Genomic DNA, 24,641 nt, shown 5'->3' on the forward strand with positions numbered 1-24,641 from the left:
TGGCCCGAGGTGGGGTTGACGCTACCCGTAGGGCAAGCCCCACGGGTCACTACCATCGGGAGGTGGAGCAGACTAGGAAACAGAGACCGACTGGAGCTTTGCCATTACCAGCCCACGTTCCTCGCAATGGTGCTGGGGCAGGCTGGTCTTAGGCGGACCTCCGTCAGATGAATCCCAGTGGATGTTGACCAACTGGAGCTTTGCCATTACCAGCCCACGTTCCTCGCAATGGTGCTGGGGAAGGCTGGTCTTAGGCAGACCTCCATCAGATGAATCCCAGTGGATGTTGAAGCAGGTAGCCAGGGACCAGCAGAGGTACTGGAGGGACCAAAGCAGGTCCGGACAAGACAGGGATCCAGAAGCCCTGGTGCCAAGGATGGGCCAGAAACAAGAGTAGGTGACACCCAGGCAGCAGAAGGCCGGAGCCTAACAGGGCCAAGTCCAAGGAGATACCGAAGGCATGGTCAGGAACAGGCTGGAGTTGGGCAGGCGGCAGAGCTAGTCGAGGTACAGTGGAGTGAGAGCCAAGGACAGGAATCAGTCCTGAGCATAGTTCCAACGAAGCAAGGGTCAAAGCCAGTAATCAGTCCTGAGCATAGTTCCAACGAAGCAGAGGTCAAAGCCAATAATCAATCCTGAGCATTGTCCAAATGTAGCAAGGATCAAAGTCAATAGTCAGTCCTGAGTGTGGTCCAAACGTAGCAAAGGTCAAAGCCAATGTCAATCCAAGCAAGGCTAGGGAGGAACCAGGAACGGAGTCAGGAACTGGGACCAGGAATGAAGTCAGGAACTAGGACAAGCAACGAGCATACATCAAGCGTGGAGACCTGTTGCCAAGGCAAGGAATGAGTGGCTGGCCCTGCCTTAAGTAGCAGGGCCCGATAATGTCATCATCTCGGGATGCAGGTAGGATTCCAGCCATGGCTCCTTTAAAAGTGGAAGAAGCGCGCTAGCGCCTAAGAGGAAGCAGGCCGCTGGACGGTGGCGACTCCCCGCGGCACATGTGGGGAGACCCACTGGGAACTGGAGGAGTCTGTGGAAGAACAGGGAGAGCAAGAGGAGCCCACAGAGGGACAGAGAGAGACCGATGAGGCAGCGGGAGTGCAGGAGCGCAAGCGGCTAGCCACCGCCACCAGGAAGGAGGGGCCGGGTCCGGGAGCCGGGTGCCGGAGGTGAGTAGGCCCAGTCACGGGTCTGCCACAATGGGGACATGCAACAATGAAGACTTAAAGGTACCCAAAGACTGAGAGGTAAGGCATAGAGTGCCCCCCCCCCCACCCAGGCACAGAGTGCAGAATGAGGCAGCAAAATGAGTGGCATCAACACAGCAAGGCACTGAGCCAAAAGAAAGGCAGGGCAGGAGGAGCAGATTGGACAACAATGGCGCAACAACACAGTGAAGTGCTGATCCAGATGATAGCCAGGGCATGAGGAATAGGCCAGATGGTAGCAAGATCCCAAGGCATCCAGAGGAGAAGGTGAAAGGAAAAGTTTTCATTTTTTGGGGGAGGGGGAGCACAGAACACCCCAGTATAACCAGGAAAGAGGCAGGGCAGGAGGAAGATGCCAGGCACTGACCCATAAGAGAAGCAACAGGCTGGGCAGTGGCAGTAAGAATGGCAACTGGCAACAGCACAGCAAAGCACGGAGGCCAAAACGTATGGGCACTGGTTTAGTCCTCCTGCCATTTACATGGAAATTCAGCAGAAGGAGGTTTTTCTTAAGGAAACCTAACTTTTCTACCAACCCTGGTGCCAGCTGTGAATGATGTGGACTCACAATGCCTCCTGCTGTTGAGAATACCTGTTCACTAGGAGAGTTGGTTGGTGAGGTCCAGCTAGATCCTGGCCTTGTGTGCCTAGTGTGTCCATGACCTCTATGATCTCTCCAAGATACCACATGACTGCAATTTGTGCATGGGTCTATTTTGTTTTGAGGGGAAGGGCAATGAAGGGGAGGGGGAGAGTGAGGAATGCTCAATCTCAGTTGCTAACCACTGAAATTTTGGCCTTTGGCAGGAGAGCCCATGTGTGGTGGCCATAGAGGGTTTCAGATATAGGTGGGAGAGGACTGGTAGCTTTCAGGGTGCTGTTGATGCTGATATTACTGTGGGAGGAGCTCATTAGAACATAAGAAGATAAGAATTGCCAGTATATCAAGCCCTTGTTTCTGACAATGGCCAATCCAGGTCACAAGTATCTAACAAGATCCCAAACAGTAGATAGATCCCATGCTGCTAACACCCAATGATATGTAGTGGCTTTCCCCCAAGTCTGTCTGGTTAATAATAGTTTATGGACTTCTCCTCCAGCAAACTATCCAAACATTTTTTAAACCAAGCTATGATAACTGCCTTTACCACATCCTCTGCCAATGAATTCCAGAGCTTAATTGTGCATTGATAGGTAGATTTTCAAACATGTGTGCGGTTCCAGGCATGAGCACATGGATGTGCCGATTTTATAACATGCGCACGTCGGTGTATGCATGTTATAAAATTTGCTACCTGAACACAGGTGTGCCCGATTTTAGAACGGTGCGCGCATATGCGTGCGGATGGCAACTCGTGCGCCCAAAGGGGAAATTTTAGTAAAAACCGTGCGGTGACATGATCAGGCCTAACCCAGTTCCCTCCCAGTCCATTCCAATTAAGAAGCGGACTGGGAGGAAACTTCCCTATCCCCTCTCTTTTCCCCTCTCCTACCTGACCCCTAACTCCCCTCTATTAAGAATTTTTTTTGTTGTAGAATTTACTTCATCTTGGCAAGTGAAGAAGGTTCAGCGAGCCAGCTGGCTGCAGGCATGCACTTCCCCGGGACAAGGCCTAATGTCCGCTGTCCTGGTTGGCCCCAACCCAACCCCACCCTGCCCCTACCCCACCCAGACTCCTTGGTCCACCCCTTTTGAGCAGCCCAGCACTTCTGCATGTGTTACAGGTTCAGACCGTGTACCTTGCCCAGGGGCTCTGACCTGGGGGTTAATCTCATATTAACACACGCAATTACTGGGATTATACCTGGGGGCTTCAACCCAGGAGCTAATTCCCAACACAAAGAGCCACACATAAACCTTGACTCAGTACATCGCGGTTCCAGGTAAGAAAGTAAGTATTTGAGCAATAGGAGGATAGAACAAATAAAATCAGATTGTATAGAAGAAGTAATGGTAGATAATAACAATTACTACATAGATATAAAAAATTTACATTTCCAAAGGATCAGCCGTACCACCACGTCCAGGGCTCTCTCTCCCCTCTCTTTCTCACTGTCTCTCCTTATTCACTACACATGCTTGTGGAAAAAGTGATGTTCCCTCCCTCTGAGTTCTTATCAAATTTCAGACACAGCTGTGTGGTCTTCACTTTCTCACTTAGGCTTTAGTATAAGTTAATTGCTCGTTTTCTCATCATAGACTTAGTGGAATAACTAAATAAACAGACTCTTGCCTGTTCGTAAACATTTCACAGTGCAAGACAGTAAACAGGAGTTCACTCAGAGACTGGCCTGTAGCCTTCAAACTAGTTTGTGTCTGGGTGAAAATTCTGAATCAATACAGCCTATCCTCTATATATTCATCCTCAGCAAAAGTAACAAAAAATGACTCCAACAGCATGTACTGGGAGATACGTGCATGACTGGGCCTTTTTAAAAATGTACTCAGCCTGGCCACGCACGTATCTCCCGGTTTTTGCTCGTGCCGGCATTTGAAAATTCAGCCATGAGTGAAAAAGAATTTTCTCCGATTTGTTTTAAATGTGTTAGTTACTAACTTCATAGTGTGACCCTTAGTCTTCTTTATATTTTTTTGAAAGAGTAAATAACCAATTCACATTTACCCATTCATAAGAACATAACATAAGAACATAAGATATGCCATACTGGGTCAGACCAAGGGTCCATCAAGCCAGCATTCTGTTTCCAATAGAGATGTGAATCGTGTCCTCGATCGTCTTAATGATCGATTTCGGCTGGGAGGGGGAGGGAATCGTATCGTCGCCGTTTGGGTGTTTAGAGTATCGTGAAAATCGTTAAAATCGTGAACCGGCACACTAAAACCCCCTAAAACCCACCCCCGACCCTTTAAATTAAATCCCCCACCCTCCCGAACCCCCCCCCAAATGCCTTAAATTACCTGGGGGTCCAGCGGCGGTCCGTAGCTAAATCGGGGGAAGGGGGAGGGCAGGAAAACCGGCACACTAAAACACCCTAAAACCCACCCCCGAGCCTTTAAATTAAATCCCCCACCCTCCCGAACCCCCCCCCCCCCAAATGCCTTAAATTACCTGGGGGTCCAGCGGCGGTCCGTAGCTAAATTGGGGGAAGGGGGAGGGCAGGAAAACCGGCACACTAAAACACCCTAAAACCCACCCGACCCTTTAAATTAAATCCCCCACTCTCCCGAACCCCCCCCCCAAATGTCTTAAATTACCTGGGGGTCCAGTGGCGGTCCGGAACGGTCTCCTGCAATTGAATCGTGTTGTCTTCAGCCGGCGCCATTCTGCGCCGCCATTTTGCAAAATGGCGGCGCAAAATGGCAGCGGCCATAGACCAACATGATTCGACTGCAGGAGGTCGTTCCGGACCCCCGCTGGACTTTTGGCAAGTCTTGTGGGGGTCAGGAGGCCCCCCCAAGCTGGCCAAAAGTCCCTGGGGGTCCAGCGGGGGTCCGGGAGCGATTTCCTGCTGCGAATCGTTTTCCGGGGGTTCCGGGCCCCAGCTGAACGACCTCCTGCAGTCGATCTCCTGCTGGCGCCATTTTCCGTACGGAAAATGATTCGCGGCAGGAGATCGCTCCCGGACCCCCGCTGGACCCCCAGGGACTTTTGGCCAGCTTGGGGGGGGCCTCCTGACCCCCACAAGACTTGCCAAAAGTCCAGCGGGGGTCCGGAATGACCTCCTGCAGTCGAATCGTGTTGATCTATGGCCGCCGCCATTTTGCGCCGCCATTTTGCAAAATGGCGGCGCAGAATGGCGCCGGCTGAAGACAACACGATTCAATTGCAGGAGGCCATTCCGGACCGCCGCTGGACCCCCAGGTAATTTAAGGCATTTGGGGGGGGGTTCGGGAGGGTGGGGGATTTAATTTAAAGGGTCGGGGGTGGGTTTTAGGGTGTTTTAGTGTGCCGGTTTTCCTGCCCTCCCCCTTCCCCCGATTTACAATTTTTTGACGATAAATCGGGGGAATTGGTATTGTATCATGGCCCTAACGATTTTTGACGATTTAAAATATCTCGGACGATATTTTAAATCGACAAAAAACGATTCACATCCCTAGTACTTGGATGCACAGACGAGACTTGGGTCACTGCCTCAAATGGGTAGTTCTTATGAACATAAGAACATAAGATATGCCATATTGGGTCAGACCAAGGTTGGATGAAGCCCAGTATCTTGATTCCAACAGTGGCCAATCCAAGTCACAAGTACCTGGCAAGTACCCAAACATTAGATAGATCACAAGCTACTATTGCTTACTAATTACCGTCATAGCAGTTTATGAATTTATTCTCTAGGAACTTATCCAAACCTTTTTTAAACCCAGTTAAACTAACAGCTGTAACCACAACCTCTGGCAATGAATTCCAGAGCTTAACTATGTGCTGAGTGAAAAATAATTTTCTTTGATTTGTTTTAAATGAGCTCTCATGATTTTATAAAGCTCTATCATATCCCCCCCTCAGCTGTCTCATCTCCAAGCTAAATAGCCCTAAACTCTTTAGCTTTTGCTCATAGGAGAGCTGTTCCATTCCCTTTATCATTTTTCTTGCCCTTCTCTGTATTTTTTCAAGTTCAACAATATCTTTTTTGAGATACAGCGACCTGAAATGCACACAGTACTCTAGGTATAGTCTCACTATGGAGCAATACAGAGGTATTATGACATTCTCTGTTTTATTCTCCATTCTTTTCCTAATAAGAACATAAGATATACCTGGCATGTACCCAAACATTAAATGAATAGATCCCAAGCTACTAATTCTTATTGATTAATAGCAGTTTATGGACTTATCCAGAAACTTATCCCAACTTTTTATAAACCCATTTACACTAACTGCCATAACCACATCCTCTATAATGAATTCCAGAGCTTAATTATGTGTTGAGTGAAAAAGAATTTTCTCCAATTTGTTTTAAATGCTCTACTTGCTAACTTCATGGAGTGCCCCCCTATTCCTGGTATTATCCAAAAGAGTAAATAAGCAATTCACATTTACCCGTTCAAGTCCTTTCATGATTCCTAACATTCTGTTTTCTTTTTTGACTGCCACCACACACTGAGCTGAGGATTTCAAAGTATTGTCCACAATGATGCCTAGAAATTCTTCATATGGAACCTAACATCATGTAACTACAGTGTGGGTTACTTTTCACTATGTGTATCATTTTGCACTTGTCCACATTAAATTTCATTGCCATTTGGATGCCCAGTCTTCCATTCTCGCAAGGTCCTTCTGTAATTTCTCACAATCTTCTTGTGATTTAACATCATCATTACCTTTTCCAGATCATTTATACATATTTTTAAAAGTACTGGTGCCAGTACAGATCCCTGAGGCACTCCACTGTTTACCTTTCTCCATTGAGAAAACTGATCATTTAGTCCTAACTCTATGTCACTGTTCCTTGTAATTTATTACTCTGTTCAATTAGTAGTTTCGTTGTTCCTTAGTTACAGTTACCGTTCAATGTAAAGGCAATGCCTAAAGTTATTAAGTTATGTGTAAACCGATACGATGTGCAAACGGATGTCGGTATATAAAAGATTTTAAATAAATAAATAAATAAATAAATATTTCTTACCTTTAACCAGTTTGTCATCCTCTGCTGCATCCCCACTGTCCCTCTGTCTTTGATATTCCCATCTTTAACACCCTAGCCACCAACATCTCTTTTCAGGATATAAGAGTGTCAGAAACATAGAGTAATACAAATCTTGCTTTCATTCATGTGCCATACAAGATGACCAGCATGTAAGGATCTGGTTAAGTGAGGAATTTGTGCCAATTTTTGCAGTTGTAGCCCCCATCACTCACTGCCCTGGTCATGTTCCTGCCACAATCTCAAATAAAAGAATCCAGGAGTGGTCATATGCTTTCTGCCTAGCCACTAGCCCTTTATTATTCCCCTAATCATATGTAAGATATGAGCCAAAGTACAACTCTATCCATCACCTAAGTGTGCAGCACAGCCCACCTGTACCTTACTGGGATACACCTGCTAGAGCTGCTGCATGCTCTGCCTCCTCCAGGTTCTACCAGTGCGCTTATCAGTGAGAGCTAGGTGTGCAAGGTATTCTGACTGACCAGATGTCACTGGTGAAATGGATGCTGCTATTTCCATCCACCTTGGTCAAAATTCCTGCATTTGGGCACAGCACTGAATATTGGAGGGCACTTTTTAAGTTGGGGTTAAGATGTGCAGCAGCCAATTAAATCCCATGTTTTCAACCATCTGCAGGACTTGTTCATCTAAAGAAATCATATCCCCAGTGGTCTGTGCCATCCCTTTTGATGCTACCTATCTCTTGCCATGGGACAGTGATGTGGAACACTACCCCTTCTTCTCCATTGTGGCTTGCTGGTGATGTAGGGGCGGGGGCTTCTGGCCTGCCACTTCACTGGGAGAAGGAGCTGGGGTGTTAGCTTGGGAGAAGGACCTCCCCTTTGCTTGGCTTTCCTGTTCTTGCTTTTGCTGCTTTTTTCATGCTCAAGTTTTGAAGAAAGGAGCTTCAGAATCTCTGCCTTCTCTCTTTGAGATCCAATAGAGGAATGACTGAACAAAATGCTGACTGTTAAAATTATCTTAGTTTTACTTTCATCTAAAAAATGATGAGGTCATGATGTGCAGCTGCCAACTGGGACAGAATGGTTGAAAAAGTGCTGAAAATGATTGCTCCTATTCCTTTGTCACACCCCCAATTGGTTTTGACCTGTCTAGCTTCAAGTTCAAAATATGCATTGTTGTGCTTCCCCCATAGACTTTAAAGGGACTAAAGCAAATGAATGGAAAAGGGTTTAGATTTTTGAGGGACTGTGCCCATTTAATTTGATTGCCTTGAACCTAACCAAACATTGACTCACTTGGTATGTTTTCAATTTGGTTTGAAATAAATGTCCATCCCTTGTGCGTGTAGGTAGCAGGAAATTACCTGTTTCAAGTAGATTACTACAGAGATTCCCAACCCTGGATCCCCATCCAGTCAGATTTTCAGGATATCCATAATGAATATGCATGAGATAAATTTGCATGCACTGCCTCCATATTGGAGGATATCCTGAAAACCATCCCTCCATATGGTGGATATCCTGAAAACCTGACTGGCTAGATGTCCTCCAGGACAGGGTTGGAAATCATTGGATTACTACAAACCTTTCCCTGGTCGCTCTCTAAGTTGCTTGCTCACTGCTCATACTAGGGCAGATTTTCAAAGGCTATGTGTGCGTAACACGGGCAGACGTAACTTTTGCAGCAAAGGTAGGGGGGATTTAGTTAGGGTTGGGGGGGGGTTAGATAGGGGAAGGGAGGGGAAGGTGGGGGGGGGGGCAGAAAAAAAGTTCCCTCCAAGGCCTCTCCGATTTCGGATCGGCCTTGGAGGGAACGAGGAAAGCCATCGGGGCTCCCCTCGGGCTCGGCACATGCAAGGTGCACATGTGTGCACCCCCTTGTGCACGCCGAGCCCGGATTTTATAGCATGCGCACGGCAGCGCGAACAAATCTATGCCCGCACGTAGATTTTAAGATCTGCCCCACTATTTTTAAAAAATGGGGAAGAGGGGAAGCTCTATTTACCAAAATGCAATAATGCCTGTTGTTAAATAGTCCCCATTAATCTTAGTGTTATAGTATTTTAATAACTAGGCCCCTAAGATTGTTAAATATTGCATGTACATTTTTTTAGTGGAGATTATAAAATAAATGCTGAAGTGTGTGCTTTTGGTGGGTGGATGGTGGAAGGGAGGGGAGGGAACTATGGAATTGAGCCCTGAAACATTTAAGTACCTAATGCCCCTGGAGGTCATCCTGGGATCAATGTATTTCTATAGCATGGTTGCTGGAAACCTGAAGACTATGACACTGGATGAACCTATTTTTTTTATATTCTTCTCTTTCTCAGGCTTGCAGGGGCAGGGGGTGCTATGCATATGGAAGGGGAAAAATCTGCTATATTTCCACAATCATTTAACTAATGCACTAAGGAGGGCTAATGACTGTAGCAATAAGAAAAGTTACCTGGCATGCAGTATAGGAGCTAGGGTTGCCAGCTGGCTCCAGATTTTCAGGACAGGTTGACCCAGTCTTGGCTTTACTCACCTGCATGCATCGACTTGTAGACTTGCTTTTCTTAGCGACTGCACTAGGGAAATGAGAACAAGTCTTTGCATGCGGGGGAGGAAAACCAGGACTGGATTAACCTGCCCTGAAAATCTGGAGCCAGTGGGCAACCGTAATAGGAGGGCTTGTGAAAATGGCGGTTAGCGTGTTTGCTGCCACCACCCAGTGCCTTCCCATTGTCTAAAGCCGTGAATCCAGCCATTTTCACTAGTTACAGGACGCAGTAGCCTAATAGGTAGTCTCTTAACTGATTCTGACCCTATAGCATCCAGCATGTGTTTAAGGAAAATCTTCCCAGGATTTGAAGAAAAAAAACCCAAAGGTAAAATATTTAAGGGGTGTACTGTGTTGAGATAGCAATGTAATGTTGTCCCTCCTGCTGGGCTCCCTTCTCCCATCTTCTCGGGTTGCACTTGCCGGCAGAGCTCTGCTGCCACCGCTGGTTACTTGCCGGGTAGCACAGAGGATTAGCGAGCGTCCTTTCTCACTTTGTTTTTGCTTTTCTTTCCTTTAGGAATCCCTCACCTCCCCATCTCCCAATGCCACAGTTTCCCCCATTGCTCTTTCTCCCCTGTTCCATTGGGAGGCTTTCATGGAGCAGGTGAGTCAGACATCCGTCTAGAGAGGAGGTGGCGTGTATTTCTGAAATCCTATATCATAAAATTTATTGGATCCTTGGCAGAGGAAATGAACTTAGAGCACCTGTATTTTTCTTTTTTACTATCAGCGTTATTGTTACACCGGCCCTTATAGTAAGTATGACGATCTCGTCTGTCATGAATCTTGCCGAACTGGAGATGGTGTGCCGGAAGGATGATGCACGGTAAATGCATATTCCTCGAACTTTGTTTCCAGAATGTGCAATGTGCCATCCATCTAGCCTGCTGGGCCAGTAAGTGGTTAGAAGAAGATGTAAGAAAGAGTTCAGGAATTAATCATAGGGAAGCATTCAGTCTGCAACGTTGTCCCTATAAAACCGAAAGCTAAGTGTCTTAAGAAATATGAAACACAGTTTGCTGGATTAATAGCATATTTCTATAAACTGATGTGGTAAATGTTTCAGATCAAACATTAAACATCAGGAATCAATACACAGCACTATGAATTACTCAGAAAGAGTTCCCATTAATCTCCTATCATTGTTAATGTGCATTGTAAAGATATTCAGGATTTTTTTTTTGGCTGTTTCATTCAGTGAGCTTCATGGTTACAGAGTATACGGTGCAAAGTAAGGAAGTATTTTGCACCATGTACTCTGTAACCATGAAGTACTTGCCTTATATATTGACAGGGAAACTCCGCAGGGAGTGTCCCTTTGAAAATTAACCTACAGACCTGTGGGTAAAAAGTTCCCATGGGCCTGTGAGGTCGACAGCCGGTATCAAAATTGCCTACCTAAGAAAGTTGTCAAAACAGGAGTAAGTTATACCAGATTTTAAATGATCCCACCAACCTTACCCCACACAAGTTACACAAGTTAATTTGGTGCACACTAAATTTTCCTGAAAACTTGCACATGTACCCTCAAATTTTACAAAATCTGGTCTGGGGTGAATTTTTAAAAGGTCACGTATAGAAAAATTAGCATCTACACATGCAAATAACATGTACATGCCCACAAGCTATTTTCTAAACTATCAAACATACATGAATAGATAAGGGTTGCATGCAAATATATGTATGCTAAGTGCTTATCCGGATAAGTGTGGCTGCTAAATGTAGCCAGATATTCAGCCGCTACCACTTAGTCAGATAAATCCCTAGTTATCCAGCTAAGTGTCACTGAATATTGACCTCAAAATTTATATCCCACCAATCTACCATTCTAGGCGGGTTAAGTGCCACACTGCAGGTTTAAAATAAAAACAAAAATATATTGCAGGCCTAGGAGGTTATATTCTTTTGAGGCTGGATAATGTTTACCCTGACCAGCAACATTCTAAAGATGGCTGGAAAGTTTTATTTGGGATATTCAGTGAGATGCTTAATCCTGCTGAATATCCAGGATAACATATCCAGCCAACCTTAGCTGCCGCATAGGCTAGCCATTCAGAGTTTTTTGAATATTGGTTTCTGTGAGGATAACTTTTAAAAAACTGCACACAGCAGCACATACGTGTGTATATGGCCTCACACAGACTTATGATAGTATTTGATAACACACCTGTATTATAAAATGTGTGTATCTTTACCCCGCATCATACGTGCATACGTATGCTCACGCACGAATACATTCAATGCATTGAATGTGCAATACTTTCCCTACCTTATTTTTGAAAAATATGTGTGTATATTTTACACCCAAAAATAAAGTAGGACTTATGCAAGTCGGTATACAGTATTTTAAAACATGCCCATGCAACTGAAATGATCAGCTTTCCTAATTATTCCCCAGTCCTTCTCCAGGGTCCTGGTTCTTTAGGCTCACTTCACTCAGACCTCCAACCTGGCGAGCAAGATACACTAAACCTATTTGATATCACTTACACTTAGCCGGTGTAATACTATGCGAGGAAGTTGGCCAACAGATAGCAACTTGTGAGCGGAAAGATCGGCCCTGCTCCAGAACGCCACTAGATTGCTCCTTTTCACATGCTTATATGTTTATTTAACAAGAATTTATATCCCATGCCCTCCAGGGTTTGGGGCTGGTTACAACAAAAACATACATAATCATTAGGATAAAAACATACTTAAATTCAAGATAACAATAATCATCATATACTGACGTGTGTGCGCAAAAACAATAAGTGCGTATGTCTGATGTTTATGAAATAGCATATGTGTGAGTAAATGCTACCTACCTGTGTATATGCTAATTTTTACGCACATAACTCTTTCAAAATCCACCCCTATTTATTAGAAAACACTGTAAAACTGCTTCTTGTCATCTGCACATTTTTATGCAAAGAAAAATCTTTTATCTGTATTTTGTGACCTGGCAAGCTAAGAGGTTCTAAAATGCCTGGTGGAACATGTCAGACCCTCAAGTGTGTAAGCTTTCAGTCTATGAATGTCCATGATCTTTTTTCTTAAAGGAGAAAGGTTTTAAGAAAGCCACAGAGGCCCTCACTAATGCCAGCTAATGGAACTACCCCTTTCGCTCCAGCTCCCAGACCTGATTTCTCATCATTAATTAATTGCTCAATTCTTGTAGTCCATTAGGAGAGGTATAATTTAATTTCCTAAAAGAGTAGGATGTTGATCTTTGCACGACTCCTAAGATTTTATAGTAAATCACCAAGGAATTCCTGAGTAACTGATAGGAGGAGGAAAAAGGAGGGATAACCCTCACACCATCCCCCCACCCCCCAGCATACTGATCAGGTCAGTAAGAGAGATATTAGGAACTGGTGAACGTTTCCTGTATTTTATAACCAAAGAAGTTCCAGCTTGGTACCCTAGCCACTTTCTTACAACTCGTTATTTACCTCTTGTGAAACTATAATTAGTGGAGACTAGTTACAGACCAGCAGATCTCTGCATAATTCTAGGGGCCGTCAGGGGATCCTTGAATTCTCCCTGTGGTATTCTGTAATTTTTCAGAGCACTGGTTCGCAAACCTATTCGCATGATGCTACAGTCACTAAGCTTTTTAGAATATCTAGAGTGAATATGCATGGATCAGTGGGCAACTAGATAGGCATTATGATTCTTATCTACCGTCATATTCTCTGTTTCTATATTTGCATACATTGGAGATATATAGTAAAAGCAAATGTTTATTTTTTAATATATGCAAGTTTATCTCAGTCATATTCAAAATGGAAAGCCTGAAAACTCAACTGATTGTCTGGTCATGAGGACAGATTTGAGAATCACTGTTGTAGAGTCACATTTGGAATCAGAAAACTTTATTGGCATGATAGTTTGTATATGTGTTGCCGAAGTAATGCATTCAATGGTCAATTTTCAAAGCCATCCACTCGGGTAAGTAGTGATTAACCTAGGTAGAATAGCTTGTTTACAATTGTCTTTGCTCAGCTAAAAACATATATGGACATTCATAATATGTGCACATTTAACTGAGTGAAACTGGGGAGCAATGGAGGTGACTAGGTCAATAGGGTAAAACAGCACACTATGGGGTGAATTTTCCAAGACTTGCACGAGCAAACATTAGCATATACGTGCAAAAGTAGCATCTACTAGAGATGTGCATCGTGCTGGCGATTGTTTCTGCTTTTGTTTTCGTATAACCGCAGGATATTTCGTATCTCCCGCGGTTCGGTATTTTTTTTTTCGTGGCGAATCGTTTCCGGGTTAGTGCGCACAAACTCCCATTAGTGCGTGCTAGCTCCTGTTAGCACGTGCTAAACCGAAAAATGATTTTTCCCGAAAATTTGTGGAAAATGTGTTCGTTTATCGGTAAAATCGATACATGACGAATTAGGAAATATCGTATGATTTCCTAATTCATCAAAAAAAATGAATGTACATACCTAGCATCTACTGGCGTATATGCTATTCTATAAACCGCAAACATACTTGCAAATTTTTCCTTTCATGTGGACATATACGCACGTAAATAAAAAAGAGCAGCCTAGGGGCATTCCAGAGTGGGGCCAAATTTGTGTGGGTAAGTATGCAATTCTAAAAGACTCACACGTGGATTTGCCAAGTTACTTGCACAATTTTACACCTGCTAATTATCTTGCATGAGTAGTATTAAACGTGTTTATGGTATACTGTTGGCTGGGTGAGAGATCTGGGTGAACTGAGGGGAGTTCAGGCTGAACAACAGGAGGGTCTTCATGACCTGGAGAAGAACTGGGTGAACTGGTAGAGTAATTGATAAAACTGGTAATTTCACTTATGTGCGCATGTTTTAAACTACACTGACTTATGCGTGTAAATCCTGATTTGCGAGAGCCCCACTTTATTTTCGCAAATAAATTATATATGCATATATTTTTAGAACAGGGAGGAAAAGCACATGCGTTCAATTCATTGAAATACTCGCTTTCAATGCATTGCATGTATTTGTGTGTAAGCATATATGTGCGTGTATGTTGTGGGGTAAAAATGTGAATTTTATAATACATGTGTATGTGATATGCACAGGTTATAAAATACTATGATAAAACTACACGTGGCCATACACACACACTGTAACTGTACATATATACCACCATGTGCAGTTATTTGAAAGCTATCCTCTGTGCATACTGTTTTTTACCTGTCGCTCCCCCCCAATCAGCTGCCCACACAAATAGCAGGTGCAAAGTATGTGGGTGCTTTTAGCGTGCACATTTCATGTTAGTTAATTCTCAAAGGGAAGCTACTTAGATAGCTTCTCTTTGAAACTTAACTGCAAGATTGCACAGTCATAGGTGCCAGCTCTGTGGGTGCAGAGGATACTTGAGCACCCTCAATCCTGATCAAACTCCTTTACTCTGTCCAGAGACAGGTAATTTTTTTTGTTGAGTGTAGCACCTGCAATCATATTTTGCAGATGTGGTTCCTACGCGCATGGTTAAAGTATCCACATACCGTACACCTAGGCAGCGTATTCATGAATTGCCCCGGACACGGTTAAAAACTAAAAGAACATTTGCAGCACTAAAGGCTGTGAGGTATGCATGCAGCATAAATACTGAAGCCTACTGCTGCCACATTCATCAGTTGCCGGAAATTTCACCTCTCTTGCAATATGGGATTCTGACATTATCAAAAAGTCACATTTTGGGGGCTCACTTACCCTTTTATAGGTAGTCTATCATGCACTGGACACTGTAATATTAAATTTCGCTGTCAAAATATATTTTAGCAAGATATATTTTTAGCATGTCTCATTTCTCAAATATATATTAAGAAATATTAAAATCAATATTTTTTTAGACAACAAATAATATATTTTCCCTTGCAAGTGGCTTATTTATTTTTTATTTATTTATTTAGGATTTTTATATACCGGCAATCATGAAGACATATCTTGCTGGTTTACATAGAACAGGAGTGCATTATATACAAAAACTAGAACTGTGGTGACGGAAGGTACAGTTACATTTAACAAGGGAAGCCGAACTTGGAGAAGGAAGAGAAAGGAGAGAAGAGAAATAGTTAAACAATATACAAATTAAATATAGTGTACAAACTAATATACAAAATAGATGTTAAATACAAGAGAATGGTGTTTTTGGAGTCATTGGATTGTGTCATTGGGTTGTGTCCGGAAAAGCTTGCTTGAATAACCAAGTCTTGAGTTTTTTCCTAAAAGTTAGGAGGCAGGGCTCCTGTCTGAGGTCTGTGGGAATGGAATTCCACAGAAGAGGGCCAGCTGTGGAGGTGGCGCGATCTCTTGTGGTAATGTGTCTGGTCGTTTTCGCTGGGGGAACTTGGAGGGAGCCTCTATAAGCATCTCTAGTAGGTCTAGTAGAATTATGTACTAGGAGGGGGAATTGAAGATCGAGAGTGGTGAGTTGATGTATAGTTTTGTAGGTGGTAGTTATGGCTTTATACATGATGCGGAAGTATACGGGTAACCAGTGAAGCTCTTTCAGGACGGGGGATATGTGGTCTCTTTTCCTTGCGCCTGACAAAATTCGGGCTGCAGAATTTTGAACCATCTGTAGGGGTTTGGAGTATGATGAAGGTAGACCTAGCAATAGGGAATTGCAGTAGTCCAGTTTCGAAAAGATAACTGCTTGGATGATCGTTCTGAAGTCTTGAGCGTGGAACAGAGGTCTTATCCTTTTCAAAACCTGGAGTTTAAAGAAGCAGTCTTTGGTTGTTTTGTTAATGTGTGCCTTGAAGTTAAGCCGGTTGTCAATTATTACTCCTAGGTCTCTAGCTTGAGTGGTAGGCAGATTTGTGGGAAGAGTACTGTTGGAGGTGTTCTCCGGAGAGATGAGTAGGATTTCAGTCTTAGAGGAGTTTAAGATGAGATGTAGACTGTTGAGTAGTTGTTTGATTTTTTTGTGGCATGATTCCCAGTAGTCAAGAGTGTTAGAGTATGTGTCTTTGATAGGGATGATGATTTGAATGTCATCTGCGTATAAGAAAAACTTTAGATTGAGGTCGGTGAGAAGTTGGCAGAGAGGAAGAAGGTAAATATTGAAAAGAGTCGGAGATAAAGACGAACCTTGTGGGACTCCTAAGGTAGAGTTAAATCTAGAGGATTCCTTATTTTGGAGTTTAACTTTGTAACCTCTATTGTTGAGAAAGGTTTTAAACCAGGAAAGGACGGTGCCGCTGATTCCTATGGATGACAACTGGTTTAGGAGGATGGCGTGGTTGACCGTGTCGAACGCTGCGGAGAGGTCTAGCAAGATCAACAGGTATGAATTTCCTTTGTCAAGGCCCAGTAAGATATGGTCTGTCAAAGAGATAAGGAGGGATTCTGTGCCTCGATTTTTTCGGAATCCGTGTTGTGGGGCGAAGAGGAGATTGTTGTCTTCGATGTAGTTTGAGAGTTGAGTGTTGACTAGTTTTTCCATGATCTTGGCGATGAATGGAAGGTTAGCTATGGGGCGGAAATTGTTGGGGTCTTTCGGATCAAGGTTAGGCTTCTTTAGGAGGGGTGAGATTGAAGCCATTTTGAGATCATCTGGGAAGGATCCTTGGGCTAGAGAGCAGTTGATGATGTTAGTCAATGATGTGGTTATTGTGTCTGGAATAGATAGAAGAAGTTTGGTAGGGATGTGGTCTGCAGGATGAGACGAAGGTTTCATTCTTCTCAAGATGGATTGTATCTCGGTGGAAGAGACGGGTTCAAAAGTGTTTAGGCTGGAGTTTTTGAAGGTCGAATGTTGACATGTTGGAAGGGCCTCAGCAGTATTGGAAGGCAGTTGAGTTAAAAGATTGTTGATTTTATCTTGGAAAAACTGAGCGAGTTCATCAGCTTTAGACTGTGCCATGTCGCCGGGGATTTCTCGCGGTATGGTTTGAGTGAGGCTGGAGACATAAGCGAAAAGAGCTTTTGCATCAAAGACCAGGTTGTGAATCTTAGATGCAAAATAATCTTTTTTTGATTTTGAGGTGAGGGCTTTGTACTGATATAGAGTGGATTTGTATGAAGAAATGGTAATGTCACAAGGGGTTTTACGCCAAGTCACTTCTTTCTTTCTTAAGCTTTGTTTTAGTTTTCTAAGTTCTTTGGTGAACCATGGTTGTCTGTTGGAGGCATTGGTGTGAGCTTTTTTTGTAGTTGAAGGGCAGAGCTTGTTAGCTATATTTTCTGTTATGTTGTTCCATGAACGAATGGCAGTGTTCGGGTCGGTGAGATCTAATAGAGGGAGCTGTGAATCCAACTGGTTGTTAAGGTCTTCTGGGGAGCATCGCCTCCTGTATTGAAATGAGGGTGAGGGGATGTTAGCAGTATTGGTTTCTTTCAGAGCGAAAGAGGTGGAGATGAGAGTGTGGTCCGACCATGGAACCTTTTTATTATTCAAATTGGATGTATTCGTAATGCCTTTGTTGATGAAAATCAAGTCCAGGGTGTGACCCGCTTTGTGTGTGGGTTCATTGACTAATTGTTGGAAACCCATTGCTGACAGGGCTGTGAGGAGGGATACGCAACTGTTAGATGGTGAAGGATTGTCTATGTGCAGATTGAAATCTCCTAAGATGATTGCTGGGGAATCCAGGTTGATGAGAGTGGTGGTGATTTCAAGGATGGGGGAGACATCGGATTCTAGGAGCCCTGGGGGGGCGTAGACAAGAAGGATTTGAAGATGTTGTGATGTGAAGAAACCAACTTCCAATTTTGAGTTAGAACTGAATGGGTGTTGGGTAAAGTTAAGGCTTTTTTTGGTAGCCAAAAGGATTCCACCTCCTCTTTTTTTCAGTCTTGGGAGTGAAAAGAAGTCATAGGTCTGCGTAGGGAGTTGATTTATTAGAGCTGTGTCTGAGGGCTTGAGCCATGTTTCAGTTACTGCGCAAATATCTGGATTGGCGTCGGTGAGGTAATCATTGAAAATTAAGGTTTTTTTTGTTAGGGATTGTGCATTGAAAAGTGAGAGTGAAAAGAGGGTGAGGCCTAAAAGCTGGGTGGTAGGTGCAGTCAGAATAGGGGTGAGTGCCTTTAAGTTGTAGTGAAGGGCTTGTCTTGCAGATGGTCTTTTAGGTAGGAGGTGGTGTTGCAAAATTGGGATTGGAAGAGCTGGAGACATTTTGGAAGGTTAACTGGTTGGAAGGTTGTCGGAGGAACGCTGGATGGTTGCTTGCAGGATGATGGTTGCTTGCAGGATGATGGTTGCAGGATGGTTGTTGCAGGATGATGGTTGTTGCAGGTTGAGCGCTGGATGGTTGTTGCAGGATGAGCGCTGGGTGGTTGTTGCAGGATGAGCGCTGGGTGGTTGTTGCAGGATGAGCGCTGGGTTAGCACTGTCATGGGACCGATGGGGTAAAGCTCAGGGAGAGCGAGGGGCGAACCGAAGGGGCGAAACAAAGGGGCAGGCCCCTTTGTTGCGCTCCTTCGTGCGCGCGACGCCCGGCGCGCGACGCCAAGGAGAGCAGCGATTTAAATAGCCCGCCGGTCGCGCCTCTGACGTCACCGCCACGACGTTTTCGTGGGCGGTTCGGGGCGAAGGCTCGCGTCTCGGCTCGGGGCCTACTGGGTGCGAGGGCTCGTGGTCCGAGGCCGGGTCAACGCGCCGGATCTTGGCTCCGCTCGTGGCCGGCTGGAGGAGGAGAATCGCGGCCTCACCGGTAGGAGAGTGCTGGATAGACAGTAATTAATATGCTGTGCTTATGCACAGCATATTAATTAGTCTGCTTTCAGGGTGATTGCAGAAAAATATCAGCCCTGGAGGATTTTTTCAAAACTGGCCCACAGGGTATCTGTGACATATTCGTGTGCTTTCTATGCAGCATGTTAAGTTGCATCTCTCCTATATCCTGGCTTCCTGGTCTGGTCTTAGTCTTTTGCCAATCAATCAGCTCTTGAACCCGGTGCCAAGTAACGAGACATTCATACTTCCAGCCAGTGGCTCAGAACTCACAGACAGAAAGACACACACACACACACAAACATTTGCTGTTGTGTTGCCGTTCATGTGCTCATTCAGCGAGTGTCCCTCTGCTCCCAGGACAGCTGCATCATTATTTAAAAGTTTGTGCTTGCTGCCAGCCCTTCCTTATATTGCCATAGACCTCTCCCTTTCCCATTTTCGCCCCCTTCTTGGCACACTCATGCTCCAGGAGATTCACCGCTTCCACAGCCAACTGCTCCTCTCAGAGCTCAGCCCAGTTATCACAGGGGCCGATGCAATAAGGGCGCGTAGAAAGTGGGTGCTTAACAGTCAGTGCCCACTCTCTTAATGCGTGCATGGTGCCCCAAATGGGGGGCGCCATGCAATATTTAAATTAGGGGGTTGCACTGGGAAGGAGGCGCTAGAGAAATCTTATCGTCGTGTTTTGTTTTTTGTTTTTTTTTAATCGTTAAAAATCGTAAATCGGGGGAGGGCGTGAAAACCGGCACACCAAAAAAACCCTAAAACCCACCCCGAACCTTTAAAACAAATCCCCCACCCTCCCGAACCCCCCCAAAATGTTTTAAATTACCTGGGGTCCAGTGGGGGGGGGGGGGGGTTCCGACACGATCTCCCTCTCTCTCTGGCCACGGCTGCATTGAGAAATGGCGCCGGTGGCCCTTTGCCCTTATCATGTGACAGGGCAAAGGTAGCGCTGGCGCCATTTTGGTTCCTGGCTCCCGACATCACGCGTGCAGGAGATCGCCCCCGGACCCCCGCTGACCCCCAGGGACTTTTGGCCAGCTTGGGGGGGGGTCTTCTGACCTCCACAAGACTTGCCAAAAGTCCAGCGGGGGTCCGGGAGCGACCTCCTGCACGCGGGCCGCATTGCCAGTCTTCAAAATGGCGCCGGCGCTACCTTTGCTCTCACTATGTCATACGGCAGCCGTGGCCAGAGAGAGAGGGAGATCGCGTTGGGACCCCCCCACTGGACCCCAGGTAATTTAAAACATTTTGGGGGGGGGGGTTCAGGAGGGTGGGGGATTTGTTTTAAAGGTTCGGGGTGGGTTTTAGGGTTTTTTTGGTGTGCCGGTTTTCCCGCACCCTATTTAACGATACAATACAAATGCCCCTGACGATAAATCGGGGGCATTTGTATTGTATCGTGCACTCTAATGATTTTGGACGATTTTAAAATTATCTGACGATAATTTTAATCGTTCAAAAACGATTCACATCCCTAATGTTAAGTGCTTTTAATGCACATTAAATTGTTTTTTGTGTGTGCATTAAAGCCATCTCTTGAGCTCAAAGGTGGAAAAATGAAACAAAAAAATTAAAGGACCAACAGAACAAAAACAAAATGGAATAAGAAAGTCCCTGCAAACTCCTGAAACCCCTGACATTTGACATTGCTTAAAGTTAGAAAGCCACCAAGAGCCATGTTGTGTAAATACGGTCCCCCTTCTCTTAAGGGCCATTGCTGTAACATTAAGGATGTTTCTCCTCCTTTGAAGAGCAGGTGCAGAATACCAAGGTGTGCTTGCAAATCATTTTATGGCACTGTGAATCGATTTTGTCAGTCCTTGGCTGTGAAAATGTGCCATCTTTCCCTAGGTCGTGAACAGGCAAAGAAATACAACAAGAGGATCCCCAAGGCAGGCTCGAGTTTCTACCCTTCCCCGATGAAGTGCACCCTGGACCAAGTCAATGGACTTTTAAAGGTGCGGTAGTTCTTATGCATAAGAAACCAAATGAAATGTGCTGAATAGATGCGGGTGTGTAGAGGTGCATTTGGCCTTCTGACTTTGACACCCTTTCCCTCTCCACACTACTTATCTTTTCCCTTTCTAAGAAAATACAGAGCAAACCTGGTGCTCTGAAAGCATTTCACATTTATTATTATTGTTGTTTATTGCTCATTTTCTGTGTTTGTTAATCACCACACAAGATGGACTCTGGCTCTGCACGTTCTTAGGGTAATCATCTGCCGCTTCCTTTTGTCAGGAACTGCATTTCTCTGCCACTACACGTGCAGATCTTCTTAATGAGCAGCTAAGGAAGCGTTATTGCTTGTACGGTACGGACCTGATTTCCAAAAGCATTTACAAAGCTTAAAACTGGGTTTTACCTTAGGAATACACTTTACCGTGTAAGTGGGCTTTTGAAAATTGCTGTAATACAGGCCATTGAATTGTTCAGAGGATTTACCCGCTTGAAGTGCACTTATGGGCATAAATGAGTTTTGAAAATTGCTAGGATAGTATGTTACCTTTACATGCCAAACTTCTTTGATGAAAATTCACCTGTTAAGTTCTAGAACCACACCGCTCGTTCTATTCCAAACTTGAATTCTGCATGTCCGATTTTGAAATTCATGGCATAATAGCCAATATATATTATTTTGAAATGTCTCACAGTGAATGTAAAGGGGACACTGAGGAGCCCAGCGCACTATCTGTAGCTTATTGGAATTGTATTTGTTTTTCTCACTCTAAAATCCATATTTTCCCATGGATTGTATGATCTTTAATCAGCATGGACTAGCTATCTATTTGCAATAAAAAAAAAACTTGTCCATTGTCTTTCTTTGATATACTTTATGCATTCGAGGATTTTACTGATTCATGTCCAATATAGTAATGTAGTAAATGACTGCAGAAAAAAGCCACGATGAAGCATAACAAAATGTGACAGGTACATAATGTTTGTCACAAGATTATGTAAGATTAAAATAATATATATTATATAGTTGCAGATAAACTCATTAAAAAAAACCCTTCCTTAATGATAAATAACTTGCTCTTTGAGGAAAGATTTCACAGAAGAGGCATTAAAACATGATTAGAAGCAAAATGCCCTTTTTCCTCGTCTGCAGTAACTGTTCCTCTCTTGCAGAGTTGTTCTTGCATTGATCCCTGTTTAAAAGACAGAATGTGTCATCTGCCTCCTTTAAAGCAAAGCATGCAGCCTGTACAGACGCGTGCAGTTCAAACTGTATTTAAAGTTAAGGCAGCCTTTCCAAATCTTTTTATCTAAAGCTAATATCAACAAAAGCAAAACTTGCAGAAAATGTTTTGTTTGTGCCTCCTAGAAACCAGACAGTAAACTGGCACAGTAACAAGCGCCTAAATATTTCACATATCTTAATTAAGCCTAAACTCTTTACCTGCATATTGCAAGGAATATTTTTATCTTGTGAAGGGATGGGTTTTGAAAATTCATCTTCATCCATTTTCAGTTGGACTGGATTGGTCACTTTAGCTGCCCCTGTAGGCATGAAAGTCAATTTACTCATGCATGGAAAGCAGGATGCATTAAAAGAAATTAATGACAAACTCAGAGGTGGCTATTTATAGCCTGAGTCTTGGCAGGGATTTCATTTATTTACTTCTGTGATTTATTTCCACCTGTTACATGCTTTTTATTAGTTTTTTTTTTGTATTCAAGCACATAGAAAACAAAGAAATGACCATCATCACTGATACTGATAATTGTCTTGTGTTGACAGTTTATGGAGCAAAAGTAGGTAACACAACTGAAACCCTTAGTTACTGAGTACCTACTGTTTTGCAGCCAACGTGGATTGGCAGCCACCTAACAATCAATTAGAGTTCACAGTTTCAGCCAGATGTGATTTACAGAGGGTTATTGAGGTTCCCAAAGGAAGTATTTGGTGATCTGGGAGGATAAATACATCTCTGCTCTCCACACATATGTCTTGGATCTATTTATCTATACAGCAGTCTGTGCACGTACGTAACACCCTTGGACTCTGACCTGTAAGCACGCTTGCTCGGAGAAGTTGCAATGACTTTTACCATATTTCATCCTACTCTTTCTTCTTCCCATGTACTCCAAATGGATTTCAATATATTTTAATTTATAGTTTTGAAACAGCTTTGTGCGGACTTAATTACTATTTTTCTCAACCTCCTCTAACAAATTTTACAGTCTTGCTTTTCTTTTTCTCTCATGGCCAGTTGTAACCTTTTATTTCAGTAAGTTCCTTTTGTTTTAGAAAAAAACAAAACAGAGTCATTGACATTTAGAAACTGAAGCCCCACCCCCAGGCCCTCCCTGATTATCGCCACCTCCCAGGATGCATCATACCCCCATCCGTGGGGGGGTCTCTGAAGTCAAAATAGGGCAGGAATAATTCCCCAGTTGCTCCTGTCCTACCAGCGCAATTTTGAAAATGGGACCTGGCAGGGCAGAAACAACTGGAGATCACTCTTGCCCCATTTTGAATTTAGAGACCCCCACGGAAGAGGTAAGAGGTACCAGGAAGGGAGGGGAGACAGGCAAAAGCCCTGAGGAGGGGGTTCAGTTTTTAAATGTTGGTGGCACTAGGGGCTGTTAGCAGGGGCAGGGTCCTTCGTTTATTTTCTTTCTTATTCCTTTTTCATTTTGTTCGATATTTATTTTGCTTCGGTTTGTTGATTAGAAATTAAAAAAACCATCAAACCAAATAAAAAAATGAATTAAAAAAATGAAACAAAACATTTTTTTTATGTGTACACCTCTAACTTTGTGCCTCACTGATGAACATTGATCAGCTGAAGAAACCTTCTGAATATAGACCCAAGTTCAGGATGTAACTGAATAAACCATACATAAGAACATAAGATATGCTATACTGGGTCAGACCAAGGGTCCATCACGCTCAGTATCCTGTTTCCAACAGTGGCCAATCCAAGTCACAAGTACCTGGCAACTTTCTAAACATTAAATAGATCCCATGCTTCTGTTGCTGGAAAAAAGCAATGGCTTTTCCCTATTGATTAATAGCAATTTATGGACTTCTCTAGGAACTTATCCAACCGCTTTTTAAACCCAGCTGCTCTAAATGCCTTAACCACATCCTCTGACAATGAATTCCAGAGCTTAATTATGCATTGAGTGAAAAAAATCATAGGCTTTAAATTCCCTACTACATTAACCACCTCTGGCTTATCTGGCTAAATTTGGGTATGCTAAAGCAAGGCTGACTTAGCTGGACAGCTTAGCAGGATAATACCAATGCTAGGCACTATCTGGCTAAATTATCTGGATAAGTCTGGTCTTCCCTCTGAGTGAGCAGTCCTAAAGTTATTCTGATAACTTGAATTCATCCGGGTACATTCAGCAGCGCAGCCATGCCACAGAATATTACATCTAAGGGGGTCATTTAGCAAAGTGCTATATGGCATTTTTGCATGCAAAAAACGCCTTTAACGCATGTGAAAACGCCATAACGCATAGTGAGATGCAAATTAGAAAAAGGGGAGGAGTTTGGGGTGGGATTTGTGGCTAAGTGGGCTGACTTCATAATTTGGGAAGCCCTATCGCATGGCTTGATGTTACCCAGGTAGAGAGTCCATCAAGCTAGATTGAGAGAACATTGTACAAATCT

General features: G+C 43.8%; 1 protein-coding gene across 3 annotated transcripts in view; it reads left to right on the plus strand.

Annotated features, from left to right (window-relative positions):
• LOC115089116 overlaps positions 1 to 24,641 on the plus strand; it is a 378,685-nt gene that overhangs the window by 55,370 nt on the left and 298,674 nt on the right. For all 3 annotated transcript variants that reach the window (XM_029597089.1, XM_029597088.1, XM_029597090.1), the window contains exon 6: positions 20,864 to 20,970. In XM_029597089.1, the coding sequence (XP_029452949.1) occupies positions 20,864 to 20,970 (107 nt within the window). The remainder of the gene's footprint in view (positions 1 to 20,863; positions 20,971 to 24,641) is intronic.

The sequence above is a fragment of the Rhinatrema bivittatum genome, chromosome 4 (assembly GCF_901001135.1).
Source record: "Rhinatrema bivittatum chromosome 4, aRhiBiv1.1, whole genome shotgun sequence".
Taxonomy (NCBI): Eukaryota; Metazoa; Chordata; class Amphibia; order Gymnophiona; family Rhinatrematidae; genus Rhinatrema; species Rhinatrema bivittatum.